Source organism: Mastigoproctus giganteus, chromosome 6, assembly GCF_048544385.1.
Source record: "Mastigoproctus giganteus isolate SK-2022 chromosome 6, ASM4854438v1, whole genome shotgun sequence".
Lineage (NCBI taxonomy): Eukaryota > Metazoa > Arthropoda > Arachnida > Uropygi > Thelyphonidae > Mastigoproctus > Mastigoproctus giganteus.
The window spans coordinates 171476482-171492554 of NC_143580.1; the positions used below are offsets into that span (position 1 = coordinate 171476482).

Consider the following 16073-nt stretch of genomic DNA (forward strand, 5'->3'; position numbering starts at 1 on the left):
CTGCATAGCCACAGGCTGCTCTGAGTGCCCATGCTAATGACGGTTCACCGGCGACAGCACCTACAATGGGCATGCGAGCATCAAAACTGGACCTTGAGCGATGGAAGAAGGTCGTCTGGTCCAATGAGTCAAGTTTCCTATTGTATGAAAACAAGCCGGTGGTGGTGGCAGTGTCATGCTTTGGGCGATGTTCTGCTGGGGTACCCTGGGTCCGGTCAAACATTTTTTTTTTTTTTTTTATGTAAACCCCAAACACGAGAGGTATTAGAACCTATAGTACTTAGTACTGTGCTTGGGTTGGAGGATATTTGTTGACATTGGACTTGAACTTCTGTAGACTGTAATTTTCAGGAAATATGTATGAAGGAAGGTTGTTCCAGAAAACGGCAGTTGAATGAATAAACGAGGAAGATGAAAGGTTGTTTCTGTGAGTTTGAAGTTGGACAGTAAACAGATGTTGGCTGGTGGCGGCACGTGTTCGGACTGTTTTGAAAGAGAGAGCGGGAATAATAGAAGCCAATTCAGCAGAACAGTGCCCATGGAAGTATCTGTAGAAGAGGCATGCAGCAGAAACAGTACGTCTATGAGACAGCGAGTGGAGAGACTCTGTTAGAGACGAATCATTAATTAACCTAACTGCCCTCTTCTGAATGGAATCAAGAAGCCTGAGAGAGGTTTTGGGGGCACAACCCCAGATGTGGGAACAATATTCCATGGCAAGGTGGATTTGCGATTTATACAGAGTGAGCAGCTGTTTGAAAGAAAAGTAACGCCGAGAGCGAAAGAGAAAACCAAGTTTTTTAGGTGCAGAGGAAGCAATACTTGTAATGTGCTTGTGCCAAGAGAGGTTATAAGTCAGGTAATCCCCAAAAGAGGTATATCATTTTGCCTAGAAATCGGAGTGTCACTAAAGATAAGCATAGGAGCAGAAGAATCCTTTTTGCGAGATATAAGACAAGACTTAGTTTTAGTAGAGTTGAAATCAACTAAGTTGTCTTTGCCCCACTGGAGAATTACCTGAAGATCGGCATTTAAGGAATTGGTAGCAGATTTTTGAGAAGTTGAAGCTGATTGCACACGGCAAGGTTTCTCAAAATGGAAAGTGGATTGCAATGTGCTATCATCGGCAAAACTATGGATAGGATTTCCAGTCAATGGAAGAAGGTCATTAATATACAAGAGGAAAAGAGTGGGGGAAAGAACTGAACCTTGGGGGACACCGGCGTTAGCGGAGAAGTTAGAAGACATAGAGCCATCTACCATCACCCTCAGTGAGCAATCAGAGAGAAAACTGGATAACCAATTACAAAAAACAGTTGGCAAACCATAAGATGGAAGCTTGTTTAGAAGACCTTTATGCCAAACACGATCAAAAGCCTTTGAGATGTCAAGAGCAACTACTTGTGTTTCACCAAACCTTTCCATTGAATTAGTCCATAAATGGGTAACATAAGCAAGAACATCACCAGTGGAGCGACACTGACAGAATCCATACTGGCGATCGTTGATCAGAAGGAAGGTTTCTAGGTAGTTTAAGAGTTGGTGGTTAATTGATTTCTCCATTACTTTAGAAAGAGTAGAAGTAATTGCAATGGGACGATAATTGGATGGGAGGGATTTGTCACCCTTTTTAGGAACTGGCTGGATATGGGCAAATTTCCAAGCAGAAGGAAAAACACCTTTGGAATATGAAAGTGAAAAAAGGTGGCAAAGAATAGCAGTAAGTTCAGGAGCACAGGTTTTGAGAACAAGTGGAGAAATACCATCAGGACCTGGAGCTTTCTTAGCATCAAGATCGTCAAAATCCTTCTGCAATCCTTTTGATGGAAGACCACAAGAAGCATTGAATGGAGCGTGTTGGGAATGGTGGGAGGTGTTTTACCAAGATCATTAATATATGAGTTGGAAGAAAAATGGGGTGTTAGCAGGTCAGCTTTATCCTTGGCTGAAGTGACAACAGAACCATCTGGTTTGGACAGATGGTTCTGTGGGAGCAGAGATGGGCAAAAGTTGCGGCCAATAGCTTTGGCAAGAGACCAGAATGCTCGGCTACCAATAGGGCAAAAAGCAAGTTTTCTACTCTTAGCCTGTTCAAACTCTAGTTTTGACTAATTAATAACTGCTTTACAATTGTTGCGAGCGTTGGTGTAGTCAGAAAATGAAACTGAAGAATTAGAAACAAGCCAATTACGATATGCATCATTCTTCTCTTGAACAGCCTTAGCACATTTATTGGAAAACCAAGGTTTAGATAAAGGACGAGATTTTAAAGTGGAGTGTAGGATAAAGGATTCCATTCCTGCAAGAATAATTTCACTGACACGATCTGAGCAAACATTGACATCATATGTTTTGAAACAGTAATCCATCCAAGGAAAAGAAGAAAAGAAATCTTGCAGGTCATCCCATTTTGCATTCTTGTAATGCCAAACAACACAAGGTTGGGAATAGCCATGAGATAAAGGCTCCATTGGAGAAGAGAACTAAGTTGTGATCTGAAGTGCCTAAAGGACCTCTCACTTCGACCGTGTACTTAGAGGGGTTGTTTGCGAGAAAAAGATCAAACGTGTTGGCTGTATGATTAGGATTGTCCGGTATTCTTGTAGGTAAGTGAACAATCTGTGCAAGGTCATTAGTAATTGCAAAAGCCTCCGCATCTCGACCAGCTGGGTCGGTGTGACTAGAAAATGGAAGCCAGCTGGAGTTGTGAACATTAAAATCACCAAGGAAAATTACCTCACTGTTAGGAAAGTTGGACTGGAGAAAGTCAAGTTGCAAAGAGAGGAAGTCAAAAAGCTCCAAGTGATTAGTGGAGTTGGGAGAACGGTAGAGACAACAGATGAATTTTACACAATGATGTAGAGAGATTTTAAGCCAGAGAAGATCAAAGAGAGTAGATTCCAAATTGCCAAGTCTCTGACAGGGAATATCAGAATGGACATATGCACAAGTACCACCTTTGAGGCAAAAGGAATCATACAGCGAATAATTTGGGCATCTAAGATGAGCAGTAGTTGAATAAACCGATAACTGAGATTCTGCCAGAAAAAATACATAGGGTTTGCAGACTGCAAGTGGAAATGGACATCATTGAGATTAGAATTGAGACCACATATATTTGTGAAATGAATTAGGAAGTGCTTGGGAGGTTTAGATATTTTCACAGATAAGCTTATTTAGATCGTTTCGCAGATAAGAAAAAGTGGATGGGACATGCTGTATGAAGTAATGAAATTTTTGGATATGGCGTACACATCGTAAGAATATACCCAGATCCTTGACATAACGTGGCCTTCACAATGCTCCCTGCATACACACTATTCGGACTCCTTCCAGTCACTATCTGGCAGGCCGACCGGGCTAGCCAGGTGGGTAAAGTGGCTGCCTGGCAACCCAAAGGTCGCAGGTTGAAATTACGCGTCGGGCTTGATCAAAGTACTGCAAAAAACCTTGGGATGTGCATTATGGCCACAGAAGGCGATGCGCCAACAGCTACGAAAAAAAAAAAAAAACCTATCTGGTAGAGTAGAGGTAGCAAGATTATACACTAGCTGATCCGGAAGCCTCCTGGAGAGTTACCAATAGGTTCGGTCCGGTGTACTACCTAGCGGCCAGCCTGCGAACACCGTTTTAGAGCTGTACCCTCGAAATGTAAGGAATATTGGATCTCGCCATGATGTTCATCATAACCTCAAAGGTCATCAATCATACTGCATTATGGAAGAGATAGCGAAGGGTCGACCGGAACTTAGCTCTAGAGACTAAACATGGGTTCCACCACTTCAAGCCTCCAATAAACAAAGTGGTGGTATTGCACCGGTTGATGAGAGTCATCTACCACCTAGTACTGGCTAGTAACATAGAGGGGAGGCATTCTTCCACGTGGTGTGGGCGCTACACCTCGACCCTTGCATACGTTGGTTCACACCTGGGTGGTCACCCACCATGTACTTGTGCATGGAGTTTATACCCAGGATTACTAACAGTCCCACCATCGTTAAGGTGCAAGCAGAGGATGTGGCTGTCACAGACCGTCTGGACTTTGCCGCAATTGGGTCCACTCGATTTGAGTGTCAACCATGGAGCAATATGGCCTTAGTTGCTAATGCTCCTAAAAACCAAATAACAAACAAGTGTCAACCGAATATCAGTTCCATCAGCGTTTTAGACTCCCAGGTAGGTAGCAAGTGCAGCTTGTCTGGCATATCTGAGCGAATGTCTGTGACAACCTCAAGGAAAAACATGTGCCAGGCACTCTGCGACATCTACCACCTACCTAAACATCATTGCTGACTAGGTACACCCTTTCATGGCAACGGTCTCCACTGGTGGTGCCACCTTTCAGCAGGATAATGCGACATGCCACACCGCCAGGATTTTTCAAAACTGGTTCGTGGAACATGAGGAAGATTTCAAGGTATTGCCCTTGCCTGCAAATTCCCCAGACATCAATCATCTGTGATTTGTGTTGGAACAGCAACTCCAATCTGTTGGTACCAGATACCACAAGACACTTTTAGAAATCTTGTATCATCCATGTCTTGCCCGGTAGAAGCTGTTTTGGCTGCATGTAGTAATAGTGGCATGTGATGCAAGAAAGCATGTGTATGAGCTTATGCAGCATCAGCCAAAAAAAAAAAAAAAAAAACCACACCATTCCCTACAAATGCCTGTCCAGTTCCTATTTAAATTTATTCAATCTATCAACTTCCACAATGACAGATGGAAGTTTGTTCCAGCAATTAACCACCCGCTGGCTAAAGGCAAATTTCCATACATCTATTCTACATCTGTCTTTTCTTAATTTCAATTTATGCCCTGAGGTTTGTAATCTGAACAAGTGGAAGGATCCCATCAGAATTCAGCGTGCTCAATCCATTCAAGGCCTTATATACCTCAATCAGATCACCGCGCAGGTGCCTAGTCTCCAGCCACTACAATTTGCAGAAATTAAGCCTCTCTTGATAAGAGGATCCCCTTCTTTCCCCTCACCAATCTTGTTGCCATTCTCTGTACACGCTCAAGTAAATCTACATCCTTCCTAAAATGAGGCCTCCAGACCTGTATGCAGTACTCAAGGCGTGTCCTGACCATTCCCTTATACAGAGGGATAATCACCTCCTTTTCCCTGCTAGCAAAATTCCTATATATCATTGACAAAACCCCATGACCTGCCCTGGCAGCCTGTCTGAATTGCTCAGAAAACTTCATATCTGCCTGCACAATTACTCCCAGGTCTTTTTTCATTTTCTACCACCTTAAGTGTAGTAACACAGAGGGTATGTTTCTCTGGGGTTACTTCTACCCATATGCAGTACTTTGCATTTGTCAAGGTTAAACTTCAGTTGCCACTTCTTAGCCCATCTGCCCAAATTATCTAGATCCTGTTGCAGTAGCAGACTGCCATTACTGTCATTAACAACCCTGTCAACCTTTGTATCATCTGCGAACTTCGCCATTAAGCCTGATATTCTTTCATCAATATCATTGATAAATATACAAAACAACAGTGGACCCAACACCGAACCCTGTGGGACTCCACTAATAACATTAGTCCACGAAGAGCAGCACCCATTGATTACCACCGTCTGTCTTCTCCCACTTAACCATCCTTTTATCCATTGTAGCAACTTACCCTTAATACCGTTCTGCTCCAATTTGTACAGTAGTCTTTCATGCGCAACAGTGTCAAAAGCTTTCCTGAAATTCAAAATTATTTTTTGCATCCAGTTCCTTTGTAACCACATCGTAATATCCTATCAAGTTTGTCAGACAAGACTTTCCCTTAACAAACCCATGCTGTGTTTGAATTATTGCTGCAGTCTTGTCTAGATGATCCTGCAATGCATCTTTAACCAGTGATTCCATTATTTTACCTGGAACAGAAGTTAAACTAACCGGTCTGTAATTACTCGTGTCACCCTTCGATCCTCCTTTGTGAATTGGGGATACATTTGCACATCTCCAGTCCGTGGGGACCTCCCCTGAGTCCAAGGATGCTCTCATAATTATGGCTAAGGGTTTGCTTAGTTGCTTTGCCGCCTCCTTTAATATAACTGGATAGATCCCATCTACCCCAGGTGCCTTTCTTATGTTTAGCTTCAACAATTTCTCCTCCAATTTGCTGTCAGTTATTACAAAATCATTAAGTATCCTGCTACAATTTGATAACCTTCTGCCATTTCCATACCTTAATAACTCCTCGTGTGTGAATGTAAATGCAAAATACTCATTCAGTTTGTTTGCTATCTGAGCAGGATCATCAACACTTGAATCATCGCTGTCAAGTGGACCAATCAGATTCATTCCCTTCCTTTTAGAGTTTATATAAGTAAAGAAATCCTTGCTGTTTTTCTTAGCATCTTTTGCCAAGGATTTCTCGTAATCTGCCTTTGCCTGCCTGACCTCCTTTGTGACCTGATTACAGACTAGCTTATATCTGCCATAGGCTTCTGAGTCGCTTGATAATTTATATGCATCCCATGCATTTTTCTTCTCTGTTACGAGTCTCATTAGTTCATTTGATAACCATTTAGGCCTAAACCTTGAACAATATTTCTTAATAGGTATGAAAATTTTAGTAGCTTCCACGATTAATTCCTTGAATGTTCCCACTTAGAATTTACTGTTGGTAACATCATCAGTTTATCCCACTGTACAGAATTTAAAAACTTTCTGAGACCACTGTACTCACCTTTACAGAAGCAAAAAGCCTTTCCTTTACCCCTGATGGTAATTATATCTTTAAGTACACTGTGATCAGTACACTGTGATCACTGCCACCTAGTGGTTCCTTTATCTGCAAATTCTTAATACACGAGTGATCACTGCTGATAACCAGATCAAGAGTATTACTCTCTCTGGTTGCCTCTCAAACATGCTGCTGCAGAAAACAATCATCCAACTAATCTACAAAAGTCTGAATAGTGTGTGAGTGGCCAACCCACAAGTTCCATTCAATATCTGGGAAGTTAAAATCCCCTATTATAAGACATTCTGATTTACTGGCCAACTCTATTTCTCTGTATAATTGTTCATTGTACTCATTCAAGTCATTAGGCCTATAACACACTTGTACTCTTATTTTTGCTTTCGCAGTGGTTATGTCGCACTAAACTGACTCAACAGTGCACTGTTCATCTGTATCGACTGGGTGCACTTCTTTTGATTTTATGTTTTTCTTAATTAACAGCATAACACTTCCTCCCTTTCTATCCTTTCTGTACACCAGCAAGCCAAATGAAAACAGACCTGCTTCACTCAGGATTAAAGAGCTTTCTCAGAGTTGGAATATCAATTTAAGCGATATTTTTCAGAACACAACTGCACCTGTTCCACCTTGGACATACGTTTCTTCCTCCCACGATACACATTTTTTGGAGTGGGGAAAGAATAATGTACCTTCCTTTAATATCAGGCAGTTGCACTTAGCTCACACTACTCAGAACTCCCATGCCTGTAAAGTCTATACTGATGGATCCAAAACAGCTACTGCGGTTGGTGCAGCTGCAGTTTTTCCTTCTCTAACGGTTACTGCCTCACTACCATTAGTCTGCAGCGTCTTCACAGCCGAATTATATGCCATCAAATCAGCACTCAGTAAAATTATTGAACTTTCCATCTCACCTGTCATAATTTACACTGACTCGCTCAGTGCTGTTTCTGCCATAAGGAAGAATTTTTCATCTTCTCATCCTACCTTGAAACACATTCATTCTCAGCTATTTTCCTGCAGTGTGTCTAATCAATCAATTAGTTTTTGCTGGATCCCTGGCCATTCTGGTATTCCGGGAAATGAAAGTGCGGATCTTGCAGCTAAACATCCTCAACCAGCTGTCCCAGAACATCCTCAGGTTCCTTACACTGATTATAAGCCTGTTATTCGCAAAGCAAGTTACGATAACTGGTCACAGATCTGGAAAAGTAACACCAACAATAAACTTTACGAGATAAAACAAGAACCAAAGCTGTGGCTCTCAGGCTTTCGACAAAACAGACGAGAGGAAGTAGTACTGGCAAGACTCAGAATTGGACACACTCATCATACTCATCTGTTCCTGCTACTGGGAGAAGATCCACCCCAGTGTTCAACCTGTGACAGTCAACTTACTGTTAGGCATTTCCTCTTTGATTGTCCCCTATATTCAACCATACGGTCAAACACTTTTCAGTCGGTCTCTAGGTTGAACCTCTCACATGATTTAACTCATATCCTGGGAAATGAAGCAAACATAAATGAACTTGTAATATTTTTAAAACGTATTGGCCTATATAGGAGTATTTAATTTAACCTCAACAGTGTTATATTTCGACTAAATAAACTATCAGCAGACACAATTTGGCCTCAGTAGCCCTTGTGTCGTTAAGCCAAATAACAACAACAACAACAACATTCTGTACACATTGTACTCCCCAAATTCCAGTTCTGCATGCCTTATATCTGTGTGACACCACGTCTCTGTTATCCCAACAATATCCGCCTTTGATGTCTTAACCAACACTTCAAATTCATCAAATTTATTTACTATACTTCCAACATTGTTATACATGCAAGCATACATGCTCCTATTCCTAGTTACCCTAACACATCCCATATACCCACCTATTTCAGGATGACTGCCATCCGTCCCTGAAACCCCCAACACCCCTCGCTCCATACTACCTATTCTAATAGAAGTTGTGCAAGAATCACCTTCACCTCTGCCTATGGCTACTGTTAAACTATTAGTCCTTGTATTTCCCCCAAGCTATCAGTTTTCCGACCCACTTAACACTGCGTCGATAGCATCAGAAATATTCTTGCACCCTTGCTATTTAAGTGTATCCTATCCCTGTAGAAGCAGTCTCTCCTGTTAACAAGTACAGACCAAGCTGAAAAAAATTCTATCACTTGAGCCTGGCACAGTCTTTCCAGGGCCGAATTGATCGACAAGGCTCTCATCATATACTCCCTCCTATTGTGTCTGGGAAGAATTGCAGACACTTTCAAATTCAACCCTAATTTTCGGCTTTTGTTCAACTGTGACCTGTACTTGTTAAGTCATTCTGCCGGTCTCCTACTCTTAATATCATTAGTGCCAACGTGTACAACTATATCACCTTTTGTACCCTTAAAAGATGATATCTGCTCTACAACGTCATCAACCTTTGCCCCTGGCAGACATACCCTGGTCCTGTTCCACCTATCCTTTTTACAAAGCATGTTACCCGTTTCTCTGACAATAGAGTCATCAACAACTACTAGTTCCTGTGGGACCAGCGCATTCTGCCTTGGGGGTTGCCGCTGTGTTGTGTGATGACCAAGTGCAAGCTCTGGTGTTGATGTGGGCAGCTGAGAGCTTGATGGCCCCTCAATTTAGATCTTTCGAGGGTATCTACCCTGTCCTTCAAACTCTCATATAGGCCCATAACAATGCTGAGTTGTCGCCTGATTTCCTTACACTCCTTACATCGCGCACACACAAAGATATCCCCCATGGCAATATCATGTTCCGTTCCAGAGAATTCGGGAAACATTTCACAAGGTGCACATTTTTTTAGGCTGTGATGCGTTGGAGAATCGCCCCCCTCAGTTCTCCCCCAAGTCACAGCACTCCTGCCACTTTGTGCCTGTTGCTTTGCTGCTCTAGTTTGGGGAGGACCAACATCATATTAGTTAGGTGGTCATAATGTTTTGGCTCATCGGTGTATAATATCAAAATTATATTTTTGCATTGTTACTCTTTCAATGTATCATAGCAGATAATCGGATAAGACTGCCCCTTAACAGATCCATGCAGTATTTTCCTTATAACTATATTCCTGATACGATGATCCTCTATGACCTTTTTTTTTTTTTTTTTTTTTTATTGCTCTATTATTTTTGCTGGAAAAGTAGTCAAGCTCACAGGCCTATAATTACTTGCTTTCACTGCGATGCTTCATTGTGAATAGGGGATACGTATGTGCATTTCTAGTGTAAAGGTCCCCTCTCCAGAATCAACAATACTTTCATAATTAAGCCTAAAGATTTGTTTTACCTCTTCTGCTTCTCTTAATGTAATTGGATAGATTCCATCAGCCCAGGCTGCTTTATTCAGTTTTAACTTCAACAATTTCTTTTCCACTTTCCTCTCAGTTACCACAAACTCATTTAGCTCCCAGTTATAACTTGGTATACTCCTGGTTTTCCATATTCCTAAAAAGTTCTTTGTGCATGAATATAGATGTAGAATATTTATTCAGTTTGCTAGCATATAAGATCATCAATAGTCATTTATATCTAGTGGACCAATGTATTTCGTCCCTTTCCTTCTAATATTAACATAAGCAAAGAATTCATTGCTATTTTAGCATTAGCATTCGCAATGGCATATGTTGATTAGTATTAGTAGTGCCATTAGACAAAAAAAAAAAGAAATAAAATAAACACTTTCCATTTCACCATTCCCTCCAATAGTCTTCCTAGTTCTGCCTTGAATATCTTTAAACTATCAACTTCCTCAACAACAGATGAAAGTGTGTTTTACAATCAACCACTCACTGGTTAAAGGCAAACTTCCACACATTTATTCTGTGACAGTCCTTCCTCAATTTGAATTTATGTCCCCTCATGTGCATAGTCTGAGCAGGAGGAAGAATCCCATCAGCACTTAACTTGCTCAAGCCATTCAAAGCCATAAACACCGTAATCAAATAACCTTGCAGGTGTCTGCTATCCAGACACTGAAATTTGTAGAACACAATCCTTTCTTGGTAAGAGCACCCCTTTGTTCCCCTCACCAATCTCATTGCCCTTCTCTGTACTCTTTCAAGCAGCTCTACATTTTTCCTAAAATTAAGTTTTCAGACCTGTCTGCATTGCTCAAGATGTGGCCTAACCATTTCCTTATACAATAGTATAATCAATTCCTTATCATTGACAAAACCCCATGAGCTGGCCTGGCAGCCTGTCTGCACTGGTCAGAGAACTTCATATCTGACTGCACAATTACTCCAAGGTCTTTTTAATTTTCCACTACCCTGAGTGGAATACCACACAGTGGGTATGTTACTCTGGGGTTACTGCTTCCCATATGTAGTACTTTGAATTTGTCAATGTTAAACTTTGGTTGCCATTTCTTGGCTTATCTGGCTAATTTTTCTAGATCCTGTTGCAGCAGCATACCATCACTAGTCTTTAACCACCCTGCCAAACTTTGTATCATCTGTAAACTTGGCCATGAAGTGTGATATGCCTTCATCAGTATCATTGATAAATATAGAGAACAACAATGGACCCAACACCAAACCCTGGGAACTCCACTAACAACATTAGTCCATGAACAGCAGTGTCTGTTGCTTACCACTCTGTCTTCTTCCACTCAATCATCCCTTTATCCATAGCAGCAACTTGCCCATAGCGCCACGCTGCTCCAATTTGTACAGCAGTCTTTTATGTACAACAATATCAAAAGCTTTCCTGAAATCCAGGTATGTGATACAAAAATTATTTTTTTGCATCCAGTTCCTTTGTGGCTACATCATAGTATCCAATCGATTTGTTCAAACAAGATTTCCCCTTAGCAAACCCATGCTGTGTCCGAAGTATAACTGCAGTCTTGTCTAGATGATCCTGCATTACTTCTTTAACCAGTGACTCCATAATTTTCATGGAATAGAAGTTAAATTAACAGGTCTTTACTCCTATTACACTTTGATTCCTCCCCCAATCATTTAGGGATACATTTTCACATCACCAGTCCACGGTAGCCTCTCCTGAATCCAAACATCCTCTTGTAATTATGGCTAAGGGTTTGCTTACTTCCATTGCTGCATCCCTTAATATAATTGGATAGATTCCATCCACCCTAGGTGGCTTTCTTATGTTTAGCTTCAACAATTTCTCTTCCACTTTCCTCTCAGTTATTACAAAATCATTTAGCTCCCTGTTAGTGATAAACTTCTAGCCTCCACTTTCCTAAAGAATTCCTCGTGTGTGAATGTACACATGCAGAATACTCATTCAGTTTGTCAGCAACGTGAGCAGATCATCAACAGCCAAACCATTGATATAAAGTGGACCAATTTGATTCATCCCCTTTCTTCTAATGTTTACATAAGTAAAATAGTCCTTGGCAAGGGATGCAAAGAAAAACAGCAAAGAGTTCTTTACTTATGTAAACTCTAGAAGGAAGGGGATGAATCAGATTGGTCCACTTGATATTGATGGGTCAACTGTTGATGATCCTGCTCAGGTAGCTAACAAACTAAATAAATATTTTGCATCGACATTCACACATGAGGAGTTATTCAGCAAGGGGAATGCCAGAGGTGTATTCAACTCCAACAGTAAGCTACAGAATCTTGAAATAACTGGGAGTAAAGTGGAGGAGAAACTGTTGAAGATAAACACAAGAAAGGCACCCGGGGTGGATGGGATCTATCCAGTTATATTAAAGGAGGCAGCGAAGGAAGTAAGCAAACCCTTAGCCATAATTATGAGAGCTTCCTTGGACTCAGGGGAGGTACCCATAGACAGGAAATGTGCAAATGTGACCCCAATTCACAAAGGAGGATCAAAGGCTGACACAAGTAATTATAGACCTGTGAGCTTAACTTCTGTTCCAGGAAAATTAATGGAGGCACTGGTTAAAGAAGCACTGCAGGATCATTTAGACAAGACTTCAGTTATAGCTCAGACACAGCATGGTTTTGTTAAGGGGAAGTCTTGCCTGACCAACTTGATTGGATACTATGATGCAGTCACAAAAGAACTGGATGCAGGGAATAACTTTGATATTATATACTTGGATCTTAGAAAGGCTTTTGATACTGTTGCACATGGAGGACTGCTACACAAATTGGAGCAGTGTGACATTGGAGGCAAATTGCTGCTCTGGATAAAGGGGTGGTTGAGGGGGAGAAGACAGAGAGTGGTAATCAATGGACACTGCTCATCGTGGACTAATGTTATTAGTGGAGTCCCTCAGGGCTCAGTGTTGGGTCCATTATTGTTTTCTGTATTTATAAATGATATTGATGATGGTATATCAAGCTTAATGTCCAAGTTTGCAGATGATACAAAGGTTGGCAGGGTTGCCAAGGACACTACTGACACTATGCTAATGCAACATGATCTGGAAAGGTTGACAGATGGGCTGAGAGGTGGCAAATGAAGTTTAACATTGACAAATGTAAAGTACTACACATGGGAAACAGCAACCCCAGAGCAACGTATCAACTCTGTGGTACTACACTGACAGTGGTAGAGAATGAAAGGGACTTGGGGGTGGTTGTGCAGGTAGATATGAAGTTCTCTGAGCAGTGCAGTCGGGCTGCAAGGGTAGCTCATGGAGTATTGTCAATGATATACAGGAATTTTTCCAGCAGGGATAAGGAGGTGATTATTCCATTGTATAAGGCAATGGTCAGGCCACACCTAGAGTACTGTATACAGGTCTGGAGGCCTCATTTCAAGAAGGATGTAGAGCTGCTGGAACGAGTACAGAGAAGGGCAACAAGATTAGTGAATGGAACAAAGGGGTGCTCTTATGAAGAAAGGCTTAAGTTTTGCAAATTACAGTGTCTGGAGACTAGGCACCAGCGAGGTGATCTGATAGAGGTGTATAAAGCCTTGAATGGTTTAAGCATGCTCAATGCTGATGGGATTCTTCCTCTAGCTCAGAAAAATCACCTGAGAGGGCATAAATTCAAATTGAGGAAAGACAGATGTAGGATAGACGTGCGGAAATTTGCCTTTAGCCAGCGGGTGGTTGGTTGGTGGAACAGACTTCCATCCCTTGTGGTGGAGGTTGATAGCCTAAATAAGTTTAAGGCTCAGCTGGACAGGTATTTTGAACGAACAGAGGGGTGAAGTGGAAGTGGGTTTTTTTTTTTTTGGCTGATGCTGCATAAGCTTGCTTTCTTGCATCAAATGCCTCTACTTATGCTAATGCTAATGCTAATATAAAGTGGACCAATTTGATTCATCCCCTTTCTTCTAATGTTTACATAAGTAAAATAGTCTTTGCTGTTTTTCTTAGCATGCTTTGTCGAACATTTCTTGTAATCTACCTTTGCTTGCCTAACTTCCTCTGTGACTTGATTACAGAGCAGTTTATATCTGCTATAGACTTCTGTGTTGTCTGTTAATTTATATGCATCTCATACATTTTTATTCTCTGCCATGAGTCTAATTAGTTCATCCGACTTTCACTTAGGCCTAAGGCTTGAACAGTATTTCTCAGTTGGCATAGGTTTTATGATTAATTTCTGAAAGCTTCCCATTTAGAATTGGCTGATGGTAACATCATCAGTTGGTCCTACTGTATAGAATTTAAAAACTGTCTGAGACCACATTTCTCACCTTTACAAAAGCAAAAACCCTTCCCTAGTTACAGCTTTAAGTAAATTCCAAATCAGTACACTGTGATCACTGCCACCTAGTGATTTGTGATTCGTGATTCTTTTATATGATGATCACAGGAGATCATCATATGATCTCCTGTGAAATGGAGACAGCAGGATGATACATTCTTGCATATATGAGTACAAAATAGCAATGCGGATAAATTTATCAAGCTGGGATTTGGACTATTACTGTTTCTTTAAAATTAGAGTGCAGAAATTAATCATGCATTGCACACCTATTAGTAGCTAAGGCACTGTGTGGTTGCAATCCCACAGAAATTGTTTTCAATTTTTCTACAGTATTATGCTTAAACAAAATTATTGCATATTTAAGGCTGCATAATCACTGTTAGCAGAGTATGAACTGGGAATAATTGAGTACTGTGTGACTGATTTAAGCTGTGCTTGGGAGGTGCATTTGCACACTTGAACTTAGAAACAGTGCCACTTTTAGAAATTATTTAACTAACTTATTATTCTCTGTCTGGTTCATGTTTTATTTTCCTTTTATTCATGTGCATGGTATACCAGATGTAACAATATGAATATTGCAGTTATTTCATCTGCACAACATGAAAATCAGACTATGGACATTGTATAGACATAATACATAATGGCACAATATGCTCTCACTGGCATGCCTTAAACTTAACAACAGCATTTGTCTCCCAATCATAGCATTAGAGAGTAGCGTATTCTATTTGCAATATTTATTTTATATCAAGATTATGCACAGTGTTCTTGACACCCTGTGTGTGTGTGTGTGTGTGTGTGTGTGTGTGTGTGTGTGTGTGTGTGTGTGTGTGTGTGTGTGTGTGTGTGTGTGTGTGTGTGTAACTCTCAATTTTTTTTCTTTCCTTTCATTTAGGTCTAGTGTATTTGTGTATGAAACACTGTGTTGATCGCTACAACATTTATTTTGCCTACGGTCCCTCCAAGATTAACCAGAACATTCATGCTACAGCAATAAATTTTGTTGTTGTTCCTCTCATTTTACTTCAGGTTTCGTTTTTCTTCTTTTCTTTTCTCAGAGCAGGTGAGTCTAATATTTTATCTGCTCTTAATTGCTGTTAGTTTATTTTCAACTTATTTTATTTAATAAAGTTTAATCACTTGTGACAAGTTATTTTTACTGAGGTAAGCCTAAGTTTTATACATGTGGGATAACAAATATTGCAAGACACATGATGAGTTAGTTAGTGCACACACGCACACAAAAAACATTAAGAAGGTTAAAGTTTAGATTTTGCCATGTCTAAGATCAGGTATCCAAAAAAGGTTGTGTAGTTTTTTCAAAGTTATTATTTTGACAAAAATTATGTGAAAGTCATCGTAGATGATGATTATAAAGCTATCAGTTTTTTTTTTTTTTTTTTTTTTAATGAAAAACCAAAACACGAGAAGTATTAACACCTATATTACTTAGTACTGTGCATGGATTGAAGGTTGAGAAGATGGAAGAAGGTATTTGTTGACATTAGACTTGAACATCTGTTGATTGTAATTTTCAGGAAATATGTATTGAAGGAAGATTGTTTCAGAAAACGGAAGTTGAATGAATAAATTAGGAAGAAGAAAAGTTGGTTCTGTGAGTTTGAAGTTCGACAGTAAAAGGAAGTTATTATTATTATTATAATTAGCCATATGGTGCAAGGAAGCCTGAGGCTTTTGCTACAACAGCCCAAAAAAAAAAATTTGAGTTA

General features: G+C 40.4%; 1 protein-coding gene across 2 annotated transcripts in view; it reads left to right on the forward strand.

Annotated features, from left to right (window-relative positions):
* Window positions 1–16073, forward strand: part of Tmem63 (transmembrane protein 63) — a 440514-nt gene that overhangs the window by 341890 nt on the left and 82551 nt on the right. For both annotated transcript variants that reach the window (XM_090375486.1, XM_090375485.1), the window contains exon 20: window positions 15239–15406. In XM_090375486.1, coding sequence (XP_090231612.1) covers window positions 15239–15406 — 168 coding nt within the window. The remainder of the gene's footprint in view (window positions 1–15238; window positions 15407–16073) is intronic.